At 40.5% G+C, this 24,814-nt stretch overlaps 1 protein-coding gene and 1 long non-coding RNA gene across 4 annotated transcripts in view; one reads left to right on the plus strand and one right to left on the minus strand.

Annotated features, from left to right (window-relative positions):
* Positions 1-1,446: 1,446 nt before the first annotated feature.
* On the minus strand, positions 1,447-23,229 carry si:ch211-286o17.1 (hematopoietic progenitor cell antigen CD34). Of its 2 annotated transcripts, XR_009064354.1 has the most exons (9): positions 23,061-23,229; positions 7,707-7,811; positions 5,084-5,325; positions 4,922-5,002; positions 4,699-4,819; positions 4,524-4,576; positions 4,305-4,454; positions 1,661-3,334; positions 1,447-1,578 (listed from the first exon to the last, which is right to left on the minus strand). XR_009064354.1 is itself a non-coding variant. In XM_057845374.1 (8 exons), exons 1-8 carry the CDS (start codon positions 23,143-23,145, stop codon positions 3,140-3,142), a joined length of 1,032 nt encoding a protein of 343 aa, XP_057701357.1. In that variant the 5' UTR covers positions 23,146-23,229; the 3' UTR covers positions 1,478-3,139. The 2 variants fall into 2 exon arrangements, 1 of the variants encoding a protein (XP_057701357.1); XM_057845374.1 differs by having other exon boundaries at positions 1,478-3,334.
* Positions 1,820-24,814, plus strand: part of LOC130921455 (uncharacterized) — a 57,333-nt gene continuing 34,338 nt past the window's right edge. For both annotated transcript variants that reach the window (XR_009064356.1, XR_009064355.1), the window contains exons 1-2: positions 1,820-2,097; positions 3,157-3,322. This is a non-coding gene — a long non-coding RNA (uncharacterized LOC130921455). The remainder of the gene's footprint in view (positions 2,098-3,156; positions 3,323-24,814) is intronic.

Consider the following 24,814-nt stretch of genomic DNA (forward strand, 5'->3'; position numbering starts at 1 on the left):
GAACTGACAGTCAAATGGATTCGACACCTATCACCGTCAATGGCACTGAAGCATGGTAATTCCCTTCTAGCCCTCCCAGTTAGTTGTTAGATGTCTGGACAGCTATCACAATCAAAGGCAGTGAATGATTTCAACTAATACCAAGGCAGTACAGTGATTTACTGGATAACCCTCTCAGACAGGAGATTTGGCTTCAACTCTCCATAGGGTCATTTCTGGTTGGTGTTTGAATTATCTCCATACTGTGGCTTCAAAAAACCATGCATGTTATTGTCATTGAAGACTCAGCTGTTCATATTAGCCATGTGGGGTGTATTATCAGTGGCAAATAAAGAGGAATCTGATTATGATAAGTGAAAGTGTTTGAATGATCTTTTTTTAATTCCCAAAAATACTCAAAATTGACTCCATGTCTGCAGAGAAGAAAACAAGCAGCGTCTCCAAAGTGTCAGTGGATTCCAAGAGATTCTCATAAGTCCCATTGATTTATTCCTGTCCTTACCAACGATCCAAAAACTTCCAACGGTTGGATCTTCTTTTATAGTGGCCTACGCAGTTATTAATTCGCCTGCGGATAGTGCCTACATTTTGTCATTAATGCAATGGCGTATTTTCTCCAAAAGATGGCAGTGTAATGCTGAAAATTGCATGTAGGTCCAGCTGCTAGTCCGGTGTTCGGCCATTCCTTACTACGCGGCTCAGCACGCTTGCGCATGCATCCACACGCATGCGCACATCGGTTAGAAGCGGCGAGTACTCACTATTTTTGTTTTTATTTAGTTATTTAGAACCTTTTCACTGCCTCAAAGATACTTTTTGCATGTATTACCCTCTCATACTTTTAACCAATGTGTTTTTTAGCATTAGCTTTGAAGCAGTTGACCACATTAGTCACTTATCGTATTTAAACCGTCCTTATTTGATATAACTACATTTAAGTATTTTATACAGGCATTTTTTAGTACGTTATTCCTGTATGCATCTAAACAAAACAAGTTTAGAGCGCACGGTAGTACTTTGGGTGTCAAATTCGACTAATGTAGATGTTTCGCCGATGTAGCAGATTTTGACAGAACACAGGTGTAGGTTCACTATCCACAGAGCGTATTATTAACAAATGCTAAAGTTGTATATTCATATAGCGAGAATAAGGAACGTCACTGACAAGTGCAGGCCCCCGCGAGTGGATAGTGAGGGGAATAGGATAGTGCGCCTACACCTGTCCTCGAGAGCCTCTATCCAGCTTCTTTTCCCCTGGGTTAGGGTTTAAGTGTTATGCCCGTTCAAAACATACGAGGTGACAATCATTATTGCAGTATTTGGTTCTGTAGCATGAAATAAATGCCAACTGCTTTTGGTACCTCTATTATAACACTTAGACCACAATAAATAAATAGATAAATAAGCAACCAAACAGTACATAGACTGAATAATAACACGATTGAGAAATGTAATCATTTTATTTGATAAAGTCAATTTTGAACAATGGCCCAGTTGCATTGTACTGTCCTTACAGTATCGCCCATCAAGGCGCTGTTAAAAGTTGTTTTGCACCCGTTCTTTTTGAATCATTGAATGCTATTGGGAAGAAATAAATAACACATTACATCAAAATTCATTGTAATTTGCAACAAATTTGTTCAATTGACAACACACTTACCGTGCGAAGGTGAATGGTTTATTTCACCTGGCTTGCGTCATTTTTTAAGATTCCCCAAGCGTCGGATCACTTGGAGGTGAGCACAGTGCATCGCTGTATACATTTCGACTTGATAATGATGTGATTATTTGTTCCGCCTCTTGGCCACGATCAGGTAACTTTAACCCAAAACTTCATTTAAAACACGCCATACGAAGCCTTACCTGTTCAAATTATTTTTTTGAATATATTCTAAGTGGCATTTAATTACCGTTGCGTTTCATAAATATGTCTATATCGCTGTGTGTGTTTTTTTTTTTTTTTTTTTAGAGTGTTGCAGGGCTGTGGTTGGGACTACTCAATCAAGCAAACTGACTGGTGAATTCGTGATGGTCCTGTTGAGTGAAGCGTTGCAGCAGCAAGTCCTGACATAATCCAAAACTTCAAAACTCCACACTGTAAGGCTGCAGTATACATTCGGAAAAATATATTTTGGTTAGATTAGAAGGATTAAGTTGTTGACCACTAACGCTATTTTGTGATTTTCCGCTTTATTACGAAAACAAAAACACACACAAAAATAATGTCAATGCAGTGCCTGTGGAAACTTGCCAGGCTAAGTGGAAACAGGGCAATACATATATTTGTCAGTAAAAAAAAAAAAAAAAAAAAAAAACCAACAACAACGACACACTTAAGTCATATGAAAGTCAACATGCAAACACAAAAGGCCAATCATCCTTTGGCCAACTAAGTTTTGGCTGAATGAAAGCTGCTGCAAGGGGGGCTAAAATAGTTATTAATTATTTCAAATAATAGCTTCATCCTGATGCCACTTCATTAAATCCTAAATCCACTTGTTGGATGTTACAAGGATGCTAGCACAACATTTTTCTTGCTACATTTTTTTTGTTAAATTGGAACAAATTTAGTTTAATCCCAGTTCTGTAAATATTGAATCTCGTTTATTAGCTGCGGGGCCATATTTGATAGTTTTTACGAGTTTTCAAAGCAGGTAGGGAAGTAAAGAAAATGTGAACAGAAAGTATCATGACAAAAAAAGTGAGCGTCAAACATTTATACAGAAATATAAAACCTGGTCTATGCAGCATCATTGGAGCTTTTCGTGACAAAAAAACGGATTAATGTTAAGAATCAGCGGAACATATTTGACATTACTCAACTGTCTATACAAGTCTAGAGGTAAGGTGTGCAGACAAATTCAAATCAGCCCACCGCTGATCAGTTTTAGTCCCAAATACATTGTGCTGCAGGCTCCCCTTGAAAGACCTGGCATCCCAAAACTTTTCACATTACAGGCATTGTCATCAATGTCATGAACCTCACTGATGTCATCATTGTCCGAGGTGGTGGAGTTAGCGGGGAAGGAGGACTTTTGTTCTCTCTGAAGTTTGGAAAGCCTTCAAGGCGAAAGACTATGGTTGTTTGTAAAATGAACCAGTGGTTGAAGAGCAAAGGCTAAGTGATGGGTGTCAAGAATCACATCTCTGTGTCAGCCACAGGTGTTTGGCCGGTCGCAGAGTGCCCATTAGTTGTCGGGGAAGGATTGGTTCCATTTTCTGGTGGAGATTCTCCGTTGGCAGCAGCGGGCTTGTCAACAGGCTCCTGGGGCAGGGGGGCGACGGACACCAAGGTGTTGGCCTGGTTCTCCTCATCCACCTGGTAAGACTCAGCCTGTAAAAAGGACACAGCAAGCAGTTCACCAACCCAAACATGTTTAATTTTCCTGTTCAAATAGAACGCTCACTCAGGCAAGAACATGTGAAGTGAGAATAGATTTGCAAATGCGGGCGTAGAACCAAAGTAAATAAAAGCATTCTTTCTTAATGAACTTTATGGTTTTCAGCTGTGTGAACTCAGATGGATGCCGTCCGCTGGGAGGTCATCTAGCATGCTGTCGTCACACTAACTCTTTCTGAAGGCGTTCACTTCTGGGGAGTGGCTCTATTAGTTCAGACCTCTGCAAATGATACATGATACTCAGACGGAGTTGTGCAGAATTGAGTAACTGGGGCCTTAAACAAAGGCCGTTCCATCAAAACAGTCCAATGGGCGTACCCCATGTGGTAACTCTTTACAAAAAGATGATGTCATGATCTTGTGAGAAAAAGGAACTGAAACCATGTGTCGCCTCATGGCAAGACACATTACTGAAAAAGGAAAGAAAAAAACGTTGGTGTTTTGAGTTGAGTGAGTTGAGCATGCCTTTGCCAGCGATCAACTGACAACAGGAGAATCATAAATGTGATTCATAATCTATTTGCACTTAAGACAGGTAAACGTTAAGCATGACTTTATCTGGGATATTGGTGGTCCACATTTGAAATGTGTTGCTGTTCACATGTTGTTCTTCATTGATTATTTTGTTTTCGGGGGCCTAAAAAGTCCATCCATGGGACCACCTGGTAAACCGGCAATGTGCAAATTACATGTGAGTCCACTGTCCCATTGGAGAGCCATTGTACAGTATTAGAAGTAGTAGTATTTGTTGTAAAAGTAGTGACCTGGGCAAGGCAAGAAGTCTAGTGTCTTGTGGTTCTTGGTATTTCCACCAAAAAAGGAACCCCAAGGGGCCCTTGCTTGGTTTCCTGTTTTCATGTCTACCATATTTTCTAAAAATGTCTATGTCCCTTCATCCACTCACCAGCCGTACTCCTTTGGAATTCTTGCGGTGGGTCTTAAAGTAATAACCGGCAACCAACAGGGCAGCCAGCAGCAGGCCAGTCAGCAGTAGGGAGACCAGCACTAGTTTAGAGTTCTTCCTCCAGTGAGGGACAGCCTCTCTCACACCCGCCTGGTCATCAAAACAAAAGCATGCAACATGTGGATGTATCATTGAACATTTTTACGCCGGTTTCTTTACCTTGTCTTTAATGTTGTCATTGTTGAACTTGTTGACCATGCCTTTTACGTCATCTGTGAAACAAAAGAGGCACACCCCGAGTTTAAAGCAGCACATTTCCCACTGCTGATCAGATTGAGCACCATCCAAAGTACACAAATGTATTACGTCTCATCATTAATCCTGTAGCTCTAACCTTCAACGTACTGTCCAGATACAAGGATCTGGTCTGTGTTATCTTCCTGGTAGATTTCAAGTTTGCAGTCTTCGCCGCACAACTCTTCTAGAATGCTTTGAATCCTAACCTTGGTGTTTTTCTGTAAGGTGACCGGAATGAAATATTCCCGTTGAACTAATGAATAGATAGTGTTTTTTTGCAGTCGCACTTGAAACAGATAAAATATACTGGTTTTACTTACACAGTTAGAAGACTGGGTGAGTTTCAGATTAACAGCATTTTTATCCTGGACAGCCTCTTTGCCCACACACACCACATCACCCTACGGGGTGCAATTTAAAGGTGAGCACTTGAGCAAAGGCTGACTGCCAACGAAGCTCACAGAGATGTTGTGACACCTCACCTCGGGAATGTTTTTCGGGCCGTCACCTCTCGGCGGTAAAAGTGGTGGTGCAGTCTGCTGGTCCTGGATTTGGGGTTCATCTGCGGACAAATCTATTGTCACTTGTCCTGCTTCAGCCGTGTCCTCACTGGATACAGGTGTGTCGTCTGCCTCGTTTTCTGGTCCCATCGACGGTGCCTGAGTAGTCTGTTCATCAGTGGGTTGAGTTTCCATCATAACGTCAGATTGTTGATTGTCTGTCCCTGACGTGGGAATGCAACAGAAATGATGAGGGCATGCTTTATGGTAGCACTAGGTAATCAAATGAATGTGATCATTGAGCGATCAGCCTTGAGCCAAATGGCACAGCCTCATGTTATGGTCATAATCTCTATAGAATTGCTTCACTTACTGTTGGTACATATCAGCAAGTAGGTTCGTGGACTAAAAATGCCATTGTTTACCTCACCATATTCATAACTGCCCCTATCGTTCAAGTTCCAAATTGTATGGCTTGCTTTGATCCATTTATTGGTTTCTATGTCTTTTTACTAAGGGTGTAACGGTACATGTATTTGTATTGAACCGTTTCGGTACGTGGTGCTCGGTTCGGAACGGAGGCGTACCGAACGAGTTTCTGACGTAATGTAACCCTTGCTTTTCGAGGCTATGAGTCGATCGGGTTACAGTTTCTTTATGTAGATTATATTTACTTCGTCTTCTCTGCTATATTGAGGACCAACACGGTGGGACAGTATAACCCAGAAAGGTCAATGGCGCGACAACGTGGCCGCCGCGAGAATGCAGTGAAATGCAGGCCTTAAAGTCAGTCAGCCAATGCACACCAGTCGCAGTGCGGCCGCATGTTAGACGCGTCCCAGAAGCGGCTCAAAATGACGCACGCAAAAAGAACGGCAGAGTTTATCAATTGATGCGAGACGCGACCCTCCTGCACCAATACTACAACCGGTAGCTAGGATCGGGCTGACCGGAAGTCACTCGTGTAAAAATACGGTGGATCCAGTCGATTTTCAAACTAATATGCAATCGTAACCCACTTTTTGAGTCCATCAGATCTCATGAGTGGTAGATCAGGGCACAGTTGACTTGTCTTTGTTGATTTACTGCTGTCTTCTCTGCTATAATAATAACCAACACGGCCCCGTGTTCAATACAAAACCCTCCTACCACAACAAAACAAGTAGGAACTAATATTCACATAGGAACTAAAGTTATACAACATAAAATATACAATATAAATGAATACTACATCAAATTTGTAAAATATAAACACATAATAAAATAAATAATAGCCCATTTAAATAAAATAAATTGAAATGAGCTAAAACACCTGTAATTAAATAATAGGAATAATACACAGATCCTGCTTTCACAATTTATCAATTTCTGTGTGGCACTTTCACTTGAGAAAATCCACCAATAAAGCTTTTGAAAACCGTTCATAAGAAGAAAAAAAAAAAAGATTCATTGAGGCATTTCATTTGTAAAATACATGTTAAAATCTTTGTCATTGGGATTGCTTTTCTCTTTAGCACAGGACTTCTTTTTTTCTTCATTCTTTCAGAAAGAAAGCTGACCAATATGTGGGGTCTAAAAGGCAAATTGTTGTGGGATTATCTTTAAATACCCGCTACTTTTTGAGCAGAATTCTAGCTTTGTATAGGCTAATGTTCCTATTGTTGAAAGCACAAAGGTGTGTGGTAAACAACTAGCACATTTATATTTTGCATTTTGTTTTCTTACTCTACCGAAAATTAACCGAACCGTGACCTCAAAACCGAGGTACGTACCGAACCAAGATTTTTGTGTACCGTTACACCCCTACTATTTACTGTTTCAATTGCTTTTGTTTTTAACTATCCTACGACCCTCGTGAGGAATAAGCGGCATGGAAAATGAATGAATGAATGAATAATGATAAAATGATGCATAAAAGTCACATTTAACTCGTTTTTTTGTTTATAGTTCTCGATTTTTTCATGCTGGTTTTCATGTGATGTAAAGCACTTTGAATTACCTTGTGTTAAATTGTGCTATACAAATAAGTTTGACTTGCCTTGCGGAGTGTAAGACACTTGCTGACTCCGAAGTACAAGTTCTGGTTTTGTGTCCTCGTCAGGACGAAACACAGTGATAAAGTTGGGATCCCTGAACAGTTTTGGTCTATTAGGTATAGATGTTGATCAAAACTTTCTTCTAATTATGTAATGTAAGTTACTGAGCCTACACGTAAGCTTTCATTGCAATGGGTCTTAGTTTTCTCGGATGCGGAACAAAGATTTTTCAGGAATACAGGTCGAGTTTTCTTAGAAAACAACCCTCAGTCAATTTTTTTAACCTGTAAACATTTCAGCGCCAAGTCAAAGCCAGCAATATGTCCATTTTGCTGGGTGCAGCAAAATAGCATTATATACATCACATCTTGACATTTCTAGTGAAATGCAATGATGTATCTTTTGGACTAGTTCCTACTTTTTGTGGTTATTAATTCATACATGTAACAGCCATGCATTTGAACGGCAGTGTTTTATGATGCTTATTTTTGCCCACAATGGAACCTTAGATCACACTTGAATTACTGTAGTCCAGAAAAAGAAGTTCCCGGAGCATAATTCCAAGTTACCAGGAGTTTGAGTTGTCATCGAAATCATGTGTCCTCCGAATTCTTCCCCTGCCATCTCAGTTGTAGCTGCCTCCGTTACGACCTCATCTTGTGCTCTGACCGTTGCTGTAAAGAATCATTTAGAACATACCCGATCAATTTTGAACACTCACACGGTACTAGATAGACAGTAATGCATTCTGTTACAATCACATTTGGTTTTCAACTTAAGAATTGACCTTTTGTGGTGAGTTACAACAACAGACTTGCCCGTTTTAATGTACGCTAATTCGTTAAACCTTGTTAATAGACAGGGGAAAATAAGTTATACACTACATGCCTTACATTCCTTGGTGTACAGGATACAATACTGGCACTTAGAGCCAGGAGAGAGTCTGATCCCCCAGAAAGACCTTAAATCAATGAGCAGCAGTGTAGTAAAAAAAAAAAAAAATCTACACTGGAGCCCTCTGCAAATAAACCTTCTCTTTCGACGAGACATAGCTTTGCCAGCCAAATGCACTCACTTCCACTGGGAAAGACGCTGAGAGCTTCCCAGGAAAATCTGAACATGCCAGAAGTTACAGTATAGTTGTGGACTCATGCCAAAGTGTTCAAAAAATTTATTATTGGAATGACATGCTCCGTGCTAGAAAAAAAGTATTTCACACCAGATAAAGTGACATGTTCTGTCTATCACGCAGGAGTTCTCTACAGTCTTAGCGTACTTATATCTGTGGCAGAGGTTTTTTTTCCACATGCTAAACCTAACCTGGATTAAACCTTGTTCAATACTAATTGACTTGTGACGTAATTGCATAACTGTTGATTCAGGACTAGATGGTGAGGTAATAGAATGTATTGCGCCGTTTGATGATGCTTTGATTGAATGTTTAGCCAGGGATAAACCACCACTAAATACTTTTCCAACTGTTTTGAGTTATGACATGGCTATTATGTCATTTTCCAGTCCTTCCCTCATAATTTAAGATGCTAAAATGGAGTTTTAATTGTGTTATTACTAGCTTGTGATTTTTCCGATTCATTTGTTTTATCTTTTTGGTACTTAACCCCATACTGACAGTATGCTGGCAGTGTGCTTGAGGGCTTTTGTTGGCGTGACAGCTCAAATTGCATGCGAGGAGGGTCCGGCAATCAAACCAAAACAAGGCATTCCTGCTGCCCAGATTTGTGCTGTGCTGCCAAAACACCGCCATCATTACCTCACTTTCCAAACATTCCCATAATGCATCAACTCTGCAGATCTCATTACACTCACACCCGCTCACTCGCTGTGTTATTTTTGCTGCTTCCTGCACTCTGTAAGTTGTCATATTGTGTCCGGCTTTGTTCATATGCGGCTATCATTTGGGAGATGTCTGCTTCAATTTAAACTGTCACAAACTTAGCTACAGTCATCGCAATTTGATTTATGGGGATTTTTGCCATATATTCCAGTTATATACTGTATGTCCAGTGATATACTGCAGAGACCGATACATGATTGCCCAGGTACTGTTATCTCATGAACAAATAGCAGTAGATATAACATCACAGTAACATCAGTAAAAAAGTTTTTTTTCATGTAATTTTAAAGATTACATTAACCTCATGGTGCTGTTGTTGTTCATATAAATATTCCTATTTTGCACAGGAGAAATACCACAAGGACTGAGGTTTGCTACATTTTTAGAACCCTTCTGAAATTCCATGGTAATATTTGGAACTCATGGTGCAACCAGTTAGTGCTGTAATAGATTCCATCATTTTCCATTTCCATTAACAGAATTGTACTTACATCTTAAAAAATGGTCAATGGTCCAATGCAGGGGTCGCGTTAACCGAATATTTTCCGTCGTTGACCGATTTTTTAAAACGGTGACGGAAAAAACTGAAGTCCATCCATCATTTTGACAGGTTGCAATTCACACCCCAGACCACAGGGTGGCGAGTGAGCATATTAATTAGCTATTGTCTCTCTTGATGCATAACGTCGTTGGCCTTACTCTGAAAAATGTCAAGGCAACTGAGTGTCCGAAGTTTCTTCAAAAAGCCCCAAAACGACGATGGTGTTGATAAAAGAGGTGAAAAAACAGGGACTGCACAAGCGGGCACGCAATTCAAGTCCTGCGCACCAGGAGGAAGGTGTGAAACTACGTTCAGGCCATAGCAGGTGAACTGTTAATTTCATTGTTCCATATGCTACATATGGTAGGCTACCTACCTACTGGGGCCACAGTCAGCTGTTTTTGTCACTGCGGAGAAAAAGTTACATATTCATCTGCTTGATGTGTGATGGCATGGTGTGGATTCTCTGTTAAGCTTGTTCGGACAGAATATTAATTTAAAATGAATGAAAACTAAATACTATTGAATATGTTGAAGCGGTATGCAATGTTAAGTCTTGTTAGCTCGAATTTTCTGTGTCCAGCCGCTGTAGCTCTGCTGCTCTCTGTGTGTGAACTCTCTATTCAAGCCGGAACACGCGCGGCTCTTAAGTGTCTCTGTCACGTGACTGTGTCGTAGCCGCTAACGCGCTCGGCCAAATGGACACACAAGTACGGAAGGTGAATTATGCCAAACAAAGGGTCACCACAATGTCATTATCATCATTTTAAAAATTTAAGTGACGGGTAAAAATAGATTATGACCGGATTTTTATGACCCTGTCAGTCTAAATGACAGACAACGAAAAAGTCTAGCGCAACCTCTGGTCCAATGACTCCATTCTTGCTTTTGCTCACAGAATTAATTATACTTATCTATTTATCAGACTTTTGGTGTCGTTCATCCTTGATAAATGTTGAAGGGAAAAAAATGTCTGTGTTGCTATTGGATGCCCATTATAGAACATAATAATCACTGATGCAACACATTGCTTGCATGCCTCCTTTAATGTAAATCAATGTGACAAGCAGGTGCCACTACAGTCAATGCTGCATGTCGTGTGTGAGCAGGTGCTAAGGCCACGAATCTGTAAGGAGGCCCTCTGGCATGCCCTGTGTTTGCAACTGTCCATGGCAGCTGCTCATTATATTGTACGAATGTACTCTGTGTAAAGCACATGCTTTCGATACTTTGCAACATACACGGCTTGACCATTTGGAGCATTTTTCCATGTGTCAAGCAAACTCAGGTGCACATGCTTGTATGATGAAGTTTGGCTACCCCTGACAATTTCCATTATTTTTATTTGTAAATCATTGGGTGTTTAGATCAGCAACTTCATATTGATATATCAATAACTGACGGACAGGGTAATATTTCAGAAATGAAATTTGACTTATTGGGATAACGGAAGATGTGTAATATGCATGAAAAGAACATTATACCGGTGCAAAAATGTCATTTTATAACTTATTATCACTGGTTAGTTAAAAACCAAAATTGGTATGTGAGTTTATCAAGCCTCAAACCTTGAAAGATGCATAAAATCATGAGAAAATGTATTTGAGGTGGCCAATCGCCTGTTGAGTTCTTATTTGATTCTACGGAGAAGAATAGCAACCTTGGGGCGTCAAAACAGCTGTTAAATGACCTGAAAGAAATATTGGTCAACAACATGATTCAGGTGAAGGCTAAAAAAAAAAAAGCTGTTTTATCGATTTCAGCTGTCACTTTCCACTGAGGGGAACATAGTGAGAAAATGGAAGACCACAAAGACTATTCGGATTAAGGCCAGAGGTGGTCTGCCAACAAAAAATTTGAGCAAGCAAGAGCTAAGAACTACAACGTAATCTTGCTACAGATGGTGTTCATTCAACTATTCAGTAGGCCTGTCGCGATAACAAATTTTAGTGTGCGATAATTATTCTCATAAATTATTGCGATATGCGATATTATTGCGCCCCCCCCAATTTTTTTTTTAACCAATTTACAATAACACAGTGAGAATACAGTATATATTAATAGATCAAGTACACCCATTTAAACGCGATAAATATTTACTCTTAAATTCAAAAATACTTTTTAAGAAATCACAACTACAAACAATAGACCATGCCTCTTAAGTAAAAAACAGCAATATTGATACCGCACAGAAACACAGAATAAATAAAATGTGTTTTTAAAAAAAATTGCACTTAATAACTTAAGCATTTAGGCAAATGAAAACTTTTCCCGTCATAGCTTCTGCAATGGTGTTCCATAGGGATGAAATGATACAGTTAAGTCATGGTTTGGTACGATTTTTAATATGGGGGACACGATTTTCGATCCGATTCAATACATTTAATGCTCTGGAAAAAAAAAAACAATTATATATTTTTTTTCTTTTTTTTTTTTTTTACAAGCAAACGAGCAAAAATTAAATTGCCATCATATAAACATGCATTTTAGTGCATAATATTTATGTGCTTACTATCCTACTGATCTGAAAAATGTTTGTATAAAAGTGCTCGGAACAATCTTTACTGTTTGTAAAGTGAGGCAGGGCACACTGTTGATTGCTACAGCTCTCTTAGCAGCTAGGTTTACTACATGAGCAAGACATCCTATTTGTGGTCCGAATCCATCTGTGTCACGTACTGAATTAACAATATTTGCAACATTATCTATAGTCACTGGTATGGATTGATTTAGCCTTCTTAACTTCCATTCAGTCGTGACAGTTTAGAATTCATCGATGTAGTATATGGACTATGTGTCCCATAATCACTCTGGGCTCACGTAGCCAATGGCATGGGACGTAGTACATCTAGTTTGCCATTTCATGATATCTAGTGTTAGCAAGCGCCGCTGTAGTCACGTCTGCTCATTACTACACAACACCAGCATATGATGTAATGACAATCGACTTTCATAAACAGGACGAGTTTGAAGCAGCTGTTCGTTGTCAAAGCGAGGTTGTTCGTAGCAGCCAAGTCGGTAACAATATTTTGGCGGACTTCGTTGTAAATATTCGGCGTTGTGCCGAAAAATAGCCGCCCAGCTTGAAATGTCACTCCTGACGGGAGCGCCCACACGTCAACAATACCGGCGCGCCATAGATGGTCCACAGTCACTCCGGAGCACTAAGGCGGCCGGTATACGTTGAACAATAGGATATAATGGGAACGATTGGCTCCGGCGCTAGTTTTTGCCGGATTGAACGAAGATGCATTTTGCGCAGTTGGTAACGAGGAATCCGAACTTTTAACAGCACGTCAGCCGCACGCGCACACGCACGTGCACGCGAGGCGATAAATCGCAGCGGAAAAATTACCACCTTCATTTTTATTTATCGCGCGATAAATGGAATTATTGCATATTGCGACAGGCTTACTATTCAGTGTGCTTTGCACATAGATGAGCTATACAGGAGAATGATGAGGAATAAGCCTTTTCAGCACACATGCTGCAAGCAAACTCGCTTGTAGTATGAAAAAACACATTTGGACGAGCCAGCTTCATTTTGGACCAGGCTCCCGTGGACCGATTTAACAAAGATTAAGTTATTTGGAGATTACAAGTGGTGTTTCGAAAGAACACTGCAGTCCAAGAAAAGCACTTGCTACCCATCAGTCACAATGTTGAAATTATGCCAGATATTTTACCATTACACACAACACTGCTGAAATACTACTCTACTTTTCATACACAGGAGCAAGTGCAATGTTCTGGCTGGGTCATCCTAGTCCACAGGTTTGAACATAGTTGAAAATCAGTGGGATGATCCAGAGCATACTGCCGATACTTGGCAACCATCATAACTGAACTGAGGATGTTTAATTAGGAGAAATGGTCTAAATTACAACTATCTAGATTGAAAAACATAGGAAACGTGTTATTTTGGCAAAAGGAGGCTCTACTGAACATTGAATCTTTTTTTTTTTTCCATTTGGGTGTCCAAACTATCGCAACTGTATAATTTTGTTTTGATGCATATTGCACATCTTCCGTTAGTGCAGTACTTCTCAAATAGTGGGGCGATGCCGTGGGTGGCGCATGTGACCTCGGGGGAAATACTTTTTTTGCCGTACTAGAATAAATTATACTTGCACATCCACTCATTGGTTGGCAGTAGCGGTCTCATTTTCAGAGTGTGCGCAGTATTTTTGAACCAAGCAAGAACAAAGAGCTATGAAGAGCTGTGCGCCGTTTTCTGGTCGGGCTCACACGGTGACCAACTGTCTTCTCGGGTTCTCACGTGTCCGCCCGAGAAGTGCCATTTTTGGCCTGGGATTATGGGGCACCGTTTGTAAAGCAGCACATTCTGAAAATTACGACAACATTTTCTCACATTTAGCGCCACACAGTGTTTAAAACGTGGTGTGAAATTTTTAGAGTTACTTTTTTTGTTGTTGTTTTTTTTTTTTTTGTTTACAACATTATTTAGCAACCTAAATATTCATTTTTAAATAAGAAGTTTTGGAACTGAATGTTTAAATCCAGAACTTAATATTTAATTTAAATCTTAAATTGATATACTATATCCTAAATGCTAAATCTGGAAACGGTTGGAACTAAATATTTAGCTTAATATGCAAATTCACATGACTGGAGACCGGAAGAAAAAAAAAAAAAAAAAAAAGCTGGAGCACACAAAATACTCTTTAAATAGTTTCTCCTAATTATGTATTTTACCTATATATTATTATTATGACAATGACTCATGTCCAAAACATGAGTAAGTGCCACCGTTGAGTAAGTTTTATTCATTTTCAAGCAACGTAAACAGATGGTCTGAGCTGCTCCACCAGCTTTTATTATGTTACTTCCGGTCTCCAGTTATTCGAATTTGCATATTAAGCTAAATATTTATTTCCAACCGTTTCCTGATTTAACATTCAAGATATAGGATATAAATTTAAGATTTAAATTACTGTAAATATTTAGTTCTAGATTTAAACAATCAGGTCCAAAACGTCTTATTTGAAAATAAATATTTAAGTTGCTAAATAATTTTCTAAATGTGCAAAAAAAAAAAAAAAGGGACTAAAAATTTCACACCATTTTAAGCACTGTGTGGCGCTAAATGTGAGAAAATGTTGTCGTAATTTTCAGCATGCGCTGCTTTACAAACGGCGCCCATATGGGATTGTCACGACCACCGCCCTCACCTTCGGTTCTCCCCCGGCGGCCGAGAATGCGCTGTTTTCGGGCTGTTTGGGTTTGACTATTAATACAGCGGGAGACGAGGAAAGACCTCTCTGTTTACTGTGTCTAAAAATGTAGTGGAAAGCAGGAAGCCAAATCAATTAAAACATCACTTAAAAGACATTAGACCCCAATCTCATTGATAAGCCGCTTGATTGTTTTTGAGCGAAAATGTGCAGAATATTTCCAACAATCGTGCCGCTTTGTCAGTGTTACATCAGTAAACCAGTGAGCACTGTTAGCATGCTCAGTGCAAAATAACCCCACACCATTGCAAGCATTGCAAAGGAGCTCATACTGCGAGCAGCAAAAAATAAAAAACTGTCCCTCAGTCAAATGACACTGTCGTTTTTCTTCTATTCAGTTTTGTTTTTTCGTTCAATTTTTTTGGCATATTGTCCTCATGATGTTGCAAATCAATTTGAATTTATTATTATCTATTGATTTAATTAAATTTCATTTTTCAGTATCAAATTCTTTTCTGTTACAAACAAAACGATGTTAATAAAGGTGTACTTTATTGTAAGTTGATCTATGTTATTTTTTTTCTTTAACAGAAAAAAAGGAAACAGTGTTTGGCAGAAGTGTACTTATAATCATAATTTTATAGACAAATGATACTATTTACCGTGGCTGCAGAGAGTTTGGGGGGGGGGGGGCAAACATTTACGTAATCGGGGAGCATAACAGAAAATAATTGAGAAGCACTGCGTTAGTGCAATAAACTTAACTTTCTGAAATATTACTCTGTCCATCAGTTTTTTGAAATGTCAAAATGAAGTTGCTGATCCAAATACGCTTTGATTTATAAATATAAGGAACAGAAAATGTCAGCAGTGCCCAAACCTTTACAATTACTGTAAATGTGAAGGTTGATTTTTGCTTATTGGCCGCTATTGATTGCGAGAGACGTCTTTCAGTTGAACTAGGAGGCCAGGAAGCAATTTGCTGCCAGCCTATCATACGGTCCTGTTTCAAATGGATTGAATGTCTATCACCATCAATGGCAGCCAATAGGTTAAGAATGATGGAATGACTTGGAATTTCTTCATGGCATGACTGTTATTTTGGGAGATATCGATTTCACAGGTGCTAACGCTTGCTTGACAACTGCAAATGTAGGAGCTGTTATCTTGTGACTACTACATCCATAATAGGACAGTCATTCCCTGACCTTGATTGTCTGCCTTTTATAACCCTGGTCTGCTGGCTGACATCTACAGATGCCATCTTTCTTCCGTCCTTGGGTGGTCTGCTTGTTTATTTTACCAGAAAAGGGACAAATTTGAATAAGGCCTGTGCATAAATTGGAGTTTTTTTTTTTTTTTTTTTTTTTTACACAAACGTGACTCACTCAAGTACCTGAGTGCTGAGAAGTTAAAATGTGTGGTTTTCAGCTTTGTGGTGTTTGTTGTAGCAGGCCTGTGTTTCATTGGCTCAGCAGACCTGCCATTGACCTGCCATTGACATTTTATTGGGGCCACAACTATGATTCATGGCGGATTTATTCTTTGAGTTGCTAAATATGACCACACGCTTTGTTGCAGGAGCTTCTTCTCCTAAAGTGAGTATGACATGCCATGCAATAAAATTGTTCAAAAGCAAAAACATTGGCATACCTCACCTGAGCTCGGTACAGTGAGTATCAAGAGGTACATTATTTATTTTTTATCTTATTAGGTGACAATTAGCAAAAGAAGAAGCAGACTCAGAAATGAGGTATAAAATAAGTGGACTCATAGTCAAAGGCTCCAATTTACAACTGATATCAAGCTAAGTCTTTATTTTATTTTTTTAGGTTTACACTGGCTTCTGTAACTTTTTGTCATTCATGGTAAGAATATAAAAACTGACTGATCATTTAAGTTTTGTTTTTAGGTTTAGGATTAAAAGCAACCGACTTCTTTTTGATTGGCAACCATCTGTATAGCCATGAGGTTTGATGTTTTAAGTATTTCCATTATTCCCTTTGGGAAACATTTTTTCAGACGTCCAGACAAATTTGTTTGATGAGCAACCCAGAAGGGATTTTGACCTACCTTGAAGTTTCCCCTGTACTAAACTTCAAATGTAAGACTGCGCCCCTCAACATCCCCACACCCACCGCCATTTCTTAAGATGAACATTTTGTGATTAGCGGTTGTGTGGCTCATTGTACACAAGCAAACACACCTCGAGTAACATGATGGTCCTAATTAGCCTTGACCTCTTGTGTTGACTTCATCACTCCATTTACGATTTTCCCACAAGTCAGTATTTCAAGGGACTGCTGTGGTCTGGATATATCCCTCACTGAAGACCCCCTTCCCCACTCCTTCACCATCTCTTGGGACTCTGGATGGAGGAATGTGGCAGGCTGGAAGCCTGTCGGTTTCACGCCCCTTGCCGACTGTTCTCCCTCTCCCAGTCACGCACGGCTAATCCCAAGCATCTTCGGAGGTGCGCCGTACACACCTCCCACGTTTAGGAGAGCAACGTGTCAGGAGCCAAACCGTAACCATCTCCTCACACTACATATGTTCTTTATTTCCCTGCTCCGGACAAATAAAGAGCAAGACGTTTCCCACGGCCGCAGAGAACTCGCCCTTCCTCTCTTTACAATTTAGACATGGCTTATTCCCAGTTGCATTACCTCGTGCCAAATAATGTGGCATCTGCATTCTTCATTGAACCAACAACTTGCTGAAGATTCTGCTGGCTTCATAGCAACAAATACAAAGACACTTATTTTTTTAGGCCCATTTAGGTTTGCCAGCTGTGTCCAAAATGTAGTTGCATGGTGATTTTAAATCTCATTGTCAACACTGGAGCTATTGTAACCCACTGCGACTATTTCAATAAAGACCCTTCTGTTTCTAGCTGATGTTTTCTCCAAGTTGTATGCGCGAAGGCCATGCTGGGTCTTGATTTAGCCGCTCCTAAAGGACGTGACGGACGGTCTAAAATAGTTGCTCAAAATCACCACTCCGTGCTTAATGGTGGGTCACCAGTGGTCAAACCCTTGACCTTTTCAATTGAGGGTATTTATAACAAAAAGTGACAAAATGGTCTCTGTATACATCTAAGCTGTTGCAATGTTCTGACATCAATTTGGCTCTGTGATGCCCTTTCTAATTGGCGTAACATTCTGCGACGCCGTTCCGTCTTCTTCCTGCTTATTCAGCATGAAGACTTGCTTTTGGATTCAAGCCTCTCTGTTTTTGACTTGCTTAACGCTGGCACTGAATAGATTTATCGGAACATTTTAAGTATCCTTTTTCCTGATCATTTTCAAAGTTACATATATTAAATAAAGAGCAAATCATATTCCTCTCTGTAATTTTGTATCCGGATCCTCCAAATGAACTTGATTTGGGGAGTTAAGAGTATGCTGAGGAATTTGACACCAGAGCGTTTGGGTTATGGGCGCACTGCAACTATACCCTCTTTGAAACAACAGGCTGCTGACCCCAGTATCTTGACTATGCTGAACAACCCCCCCTCCCTACCATCCCCTCCACCATCCTCTTCCTCCCCTTCATTCCTGTCAGAGCGATTGATAGCCACCGTGTTCCCTCCCCTTGGCAGGAAAACAACAGACTTTCATGGTTTCAATCAGCCCGGTCCGTAGTTCACCCGGTGCAGCCCAGCTGTAACCAACCCGACCCCGAGGGCTGCTTATCAAAAGTGAGGTGCCTGCTTTTGAGAGCCACAATCAGGAAACGTGACATCTGCTTTCAATTGCCATGTTCTCGTTGCAACCCGACCTCGTGCTCTCCAGTATACATGCTCACATTGGCCTTTGTATTTGTATTGCCTTGAATAGGCCTGTTGGGTTTGAATGTGTGCAGGTAGATATTTTTGGCTTGTATCCGATGCTCAAAGACTTCGTATTAATTGGTGCAGAAAGAAATTGAATGATCTCTGTTAGCCCCTCCCAGTTCAAATGGATTGGATATCTATCGCCATCATTGGCAACAAATGAGTTAAGAAGACATGGTGTTAATACCAGTGCTTTTGTTAACACTGAGACGATGATTTTGTTGTCCAAACAACAGGCAGGAGTGTTTAGTTACGCTTTACCATACCACACCTTATTGGAAGATTTTTAGGGGGGTGGAAGGGGGTTTGACTGTTTAAAATCAAAAGAAAACTGCATAATGCATCTCAATAGCTATCTGAACAAAAAGTATAAAGCAACAGATATAAAAATACTCAAAAGTATTATTTATCTTCTGTGAAGAACGATTAATACTGTGGCCTACAGAGGAACTGAGACTTTATGGTTTTATCCTTATGTCTATTTTATACCTCCCTCACGTGGCCAAGACATGTACACCAGGAGGAGCAGCACAAGGTCCAGTGGATTGCAATATGGTTTTGCGTTACAACTGTGGTCGTTGAACAATATAGACTCCTACCTCAAGGTAACGATGTATTGTTTTATTTAAAAAATTAATGAAACTCAATGCACTGCTAAAAGGAAGAGAGAAGTAAAACAACGTCTGACATTTATATGGTAATGCGCTGTAATTACTTAGACCAGTATGCTATTGAAACAGCAATGGAAAGTCTAAAAAATTGGAAATGTCCTAAACTGAAGGACATTTCAGTCGGAATGGAATTGTCAACGATTTGATTTGTTTATTTATTTATTTTTTTGTACCTAAGTAGAGGTAAAATCCTAAGCCCAAACCAAACCCGACCCGAATTTTGGTCCGGGTCGGGCCCAAAATGTCAATTATTTACGTTCGGGTCGGGTCGGGCCAGACATCTCTCTCGCTAACTATTTTTTAATCAATATATTTATATATGTATACTAAAACGATGAATGGATTTTAAACTAAGGAATACTTGTTATAAGATAAATACTAGTAATTTAGATGAAACAGAAGGCACTGTATGGTAATTGCAAACAGGAGCTGCAGAGCCGGTGCATGTCGTGGCCCCCCCCACCCACTTTTTGATCTGCATCCTGGTATTTCCTTTTCGAAATGGAGCAGCAAGAAGTGAAAAACAAACTAAAGACGGGGGAATTGAAAAGGCAAACATCCGTTGGTAGGAGTGGGGTATGGAAAGGCTTCAAATTGATTGTTGAAGATGCTATACAGAAACCTGTGTCGGCTTTGCTGAATGTAAACGAATGTGGCGCTTTGCTCTCATACGAGACATATATTTAACAGAGGTTTCCAGCGTTATTTCGTGGTGTGTAAATGCAGTTATAATGATCATAAAAATATGTAGACAATTGAAACATTAAGAAAACTTTCTGCCAACTCGAAGAGATTAAAATAAATGTCAAATCCACTATACGCCTGATAGAACAGAAACACAAATATAAAAGATAAATGTTTGGTAAATATGCTTCTTACAGTCCTTTTTAACTGGGAGAATTCATTATAAAAGACAGGCTTTAATTTGTTATCATTATGCACAGGCATAGTCTCAAATGTGATCACACAAAATGTAACCTTTTTCCAAGCAGTGCTCTGTCCAGATCTGACTGACGCATCACATCTCTGCATTTCCTCCTTTTTCTGAGTCTTCACAAATAAAACATAACATTTCGGGGGGGGGATTTTGGGCTCGGGCCTACAATAAAACATAACATTTCGGTTTTTATGCAAATCAAGTTAATTGATCGGGCCAGGTCAGGTCGCGCTGGATTTTTTCAGGCCCAATCTTAGCTCTAGTTGTCCAGATATCATACCTGGAAATCATTACAATACATAAAAATCTCATTCTATCCAAGTTTCAAAATGTACTTCACTGTAATATCAATGTATGACTGTGGTGCTATGTTGCTATTTTTTTATTATAATTATTATTTTTTTTAAAACCTGTCCTGTTCAGCTGTTTGACATGGAGAATGGAAGTCTAAGTGCCCCGATAGTCTGAACAGTTTTAATGTTTCACATTGAGAGTCTGACATACTCCCACTGTGATAATTCAACATTCCTCATTTATTATGACAAAGCAGCGAACAGGAAGGGGTAATGGGGGAACAGAAGAAAAGAAACACAAGAGAAGAAAAACACAAACTACAACAAGAAATACATTGAACATCTAGACCAATTACTAATATGTTGGTGCTATCGTCAGCTAGATGTATTTCCGGTTGACACCATGTGGGGGGCCTGTTGACCAGGAAAAGAGGGGGACGGGGGTAGGGGAGTCTATAAACTAAATGATTGAAAGGGGTAGAGTGTACACAAATCAGCTCTGTGAACTAGAACCCATTAATGGTGTAAATCCCTTGTGAGTGTAAGCCCGTTGGCGACCAACCCTACGCCGCCCCATCGCTAATCCCGGCACCGGGAGCCCCCCACCCAAGCGCGCCCTATCACATCCAGCCGCACGCGATCCCTACCAGGATCCCCCGGGATCCAGGGTGGTCCCCCGGGCCACCCGCGCACCCATCAACCGGCCTTCAGGGATGGCAAGAGGGGACGCACCAACAACCCCACGCCTACCCCCACCCTCACCCGGACCACGAACCACAGCTGCAGCCCCCCAACCGGCACGGCACGCCACGGGACCCCCAGCGGCCCACCAAGCCCAGGGCAGGGTCCCCCACCGGTACAGGCAACACCCAGCCGATGTTGCTATAGACATTAGACTGCATCGGCGCTATAGTGGCTCCACAAACAATGTTTAACATAATTACAAGCTCCTACCTTGGCCTAAACTTTGGGCTGGGTTTACAGCCAGACTAAAAAGCCGCCCTAAAACCACTTCACAGTGAACACAGACTGTGTGTTGTGCTGTATTGTTGAATTATGTTAAAGGGTCTATCCAAACATGCAAAATCTCCTTTACGTAGTATGTTCTCATTTTTACTAAAGAAGCCTGTTGAATGTTTTCGCCCCAGGAGTTGTCCCATGTGGGCCTGTCCATTATGCCAACAGAACTCCCCCTCTCCATTTGTCCCGGTAACCATTACACTCTGTAAGGTCCATAAATTTCAGTCATTGACTTGGACCGTCCTTTCTTGCTTACGTAAGTTGCAGCACAGTTCTAATCGCACAAGTCGACAAGACAATTCAGTTTGGAAGTTTAGTCCAGCTCACAAAGTTTGGTTCCATTTTAGGGCAAGACTTGAGGATTTTCCATGTTTATGAAATTGGATACCAGTCCATTCATCCTTTTGGATTAGTGGGTTGCTTTGTATGTGAAGCTCATTTTTAGAGACTAAAACATTTTCTCTCAAAAGAAAAAGATTTCTGTTTCAGAATATCTATTGAGCGACATTATTTTCCCCCTCTCTACGCAGATGAGCTCATGAGCAGTGGAAGACACCCGTTTTGAATTAAACCGTTCACTCTGTGATTAATTTAAGGCAGCAACATGGAGGTTTGACTCTCAGCTCCAATTTGATACCATATGTTGAACTTAAACTGATTTAAACTTGGCTTTGTCACTTTTTATTTGCAAACAACCCTCCAGCCCTTCTTGTGATTAATGAGTGAGAACTGGAGTTTAATCAAATGGCCTTGCAGGAGCTGAGTTGAATAAACTCCCTTGCAAAGGGGCTTGATCATAGAGAGTCTTAAGGTGTTTATTTCCTTATTTGGTGGTGGCTCTGTGAAAACGTTGACGTTGCTAGACTTAGAAATTGGACGCAATAGAAGCAGCTTTGGGGGAAAAAAGTTGAAAGGACAAAATTTACTGTGTAATAACTTGTGACAAAAACTAGCATGAGGTCACCATAAAATGCTGATAAGGAAATAAAGTTGCTGTTGCATCCTTTGGAACAACCTTTATGTAAGTTCTTCACTTGAAATTGAGCTGTATCCAATTTTCCAGATAGTTCAACTCCATCAGTCAACTTGAAAGTCTCGCTAAAGCTTCAATGCATGGCTTCATGTTTCATTCAGTTAAATACAAAAGGGAAATTTCTTAAAATGAGGAGACTAAATAGTAAAAGAGAGTTCAAGCTAAAAAGAATAGCCTCAAATATTCATAGTTTTCAAATAATATTAGTGGATGCCACCATGTCTTGTAGTGTTCACTCAAATTATCCCTTTGTTTGCCTTAGTGCATCACATCTGGTGGGGTAAAAAACCCTTACCTAAAACAAACCCTTTTTCAAATCTTAGCAAACGGTACACTAATCCAACATCACGAACAAAACCGTTTGTTTGCGTTTCAGGGAGCAGAAAGATCCTAGGGTTGAAACCTAGATTCAATTTGGAAGACCATTCAAACTCCTCCAACTTTCATCCACACCCTCCCAACCACACATACTCTGCCTTCTCTGCAGCTTAACTAGTTTAGCCAATTTTATACCACTTTGTGACTTTTAAAGGCTTTACTTACCAATCAATACTGAACCAGTGAGGAGAAAGACCAAAGCCAGCATGCTGACGGGTGGGCCTCTTCTCTGTGGAGATGATGTTGCCATGTGCACGCGTCTGACTGTTGTAGTCAAAAATGGAGGGAAAAGTGGAGGTAAAGCCGGTTCAGCAGCGGTTTAAGGTTTCCTCTAACTCGAAGCAGGATGGATAAAGCACACTTGTGTTCTGTCACATTTATACAGCCCTCCCCTACTCGCTCTCTCTCCTTCCCTCCCTTATGGAGGCCCTGCCCTGGACCAGTCTTCCTGCTGGTTACTTTAACCCTTTCTTTACGGCCACACCCCTCATAGTGAAGCAACGCAGATGTTGTGCTGGAGGAGAATAGACTTTTTTTTTTTTTTTTTTTTTTAAGGATGCAGCGTCTTTCCAAAAAGTACCACATTCCCCAAATACCTTTCACGTTTATCATACACAGGCATTAAAACTGCTCTACAGTTGGGGATTGTTTTATTTGGCGATGTAGAAAATGAGTGTCTGACCTGCGAACCCCGCTGGATGGGGGCAGTAATCCAGATCACAATGAAAGGTGACTGCTGACAATAGGCTGGGACACTCCAGTCTTTAACAGGCTTATGGAGATGGACTGCCGAGCACAATATCACGCTAGTAACAAAGGTGCGACTCAGTGTTATGGTAATCGTATTAATCTATTTCTGTAGCCCCAAGCTAGCCGCCCTCACATAGGCCATCAATCAACGGCGGCCGAGGCCACGAGTGAAGACACTGCAGGATCAGTTTAAATGGTTCACACTTCCATAGAGGGGCCCTGAATCCCCACCAAACTCCAACCGCCTTGACCCTGTCCTGCAAATTGAGAATTGTTCTCTCAATTCCCATGCTCTTACACATCTGGAAGCACTGGTGAAAGTATGCTAAACGACTTGTTAAAAAATGATCCCACCCTCATAGACAACAGTTAGTTGAAACTGACCACAGGGATCTAGTCTTAAAACAGTCGTGTCATCTGACACCACTGCCCGTCACCCCCGCGTCCCATCTCCCCATTTCCTCTGCCACCCCTCCTCCATCTCCCCCAGCAGACCACGACCCAAAACAGCTCAAGCAGTGGGGTGTTGAAGCGGCCAATTGGCTTCTCACCGTGACTTAGAAGAACTTTGCTCAACATCCACCCCCACCCCGATGAGAGTGAAGCAGCGACGCGCCGATTATAGCAGCCACAGCTGGACAGCAGCAGTCACATCCACCCAGTATAACATTCATTATGTCTATTGCCAAGTTAAGTATTGCTGCTACTTGGGTCCTCGTCAATCACGGCCTCCTGTAAGATTGCACTAAATAGACCTTTAACTGTCCGTGATAGAACAGACACAACATTCCGCTTTTCAGTTTTTCAGTTATTTTTTACTCTATGTGTCTTAATGTTAAGATCATCAAATTTGTTTTCATTGTTTGCTTATAACTACCGTAATTTCCCGAATATAAGGCGCATCCATGTATAATGCGCACCCCAAATTTACTTGTAAAATCTAGGGAAAATTATTGTACCCGTTTATAACACGCACTCTAATTTTAAGCACCAATAAACAGAAGAATACAAGAAAAGAGAGCTTGTGTACAGATACAGAAATGTCATTTTACTGACTGGTGAAACACAGCACAAGCATAGCACATTGGTAGTTCAAAACATTAGCATAAACTGAAAATATTTACGGTAATAATATGATTTGACAACTTCTCCAATTTACCAGAATCTAG

This window comes from Corythoichthys intestinalis, chromosome 9 (assembly GCF_030265065.1).
Source record: "Corythoichthys intestinalis isolate RoL2023-P3 chromosome 9, ASM3026506v1, whole genome shotgun sequence".
NCBI lineage: Eukaryota > Metazoa > Chordata > Actinopteri > Syngnathiformes > Syngnathidae > Corythoichthys > Corythoichthys intestinalis.

Bases quoted from the DNA above. Each gene is read 5' to 3' on its own strand.
- si:ch211-286o17.1 (XM_057845374.1), bottom strand. From the start codon at position 23,145: ATGGCAACATCATCTCCACAGAGAAGAGGCCCACCCGTCAGCATGCTG. The intron at 7,812-23,060 runs GTAAGTAAAGCC...GATTCTTTACAG, and splicing joins CACTGGTTCAGTATTGATTG to CAACGGTCAGAGCACAAGAT. The intron at 4,820-4,921 runs GTAAGTAAAACC...GTCACCTTACAG, and splicing joins TCACCCAGTCTTCTAACTGT to AAAAACACCAAGGTTAGGAT.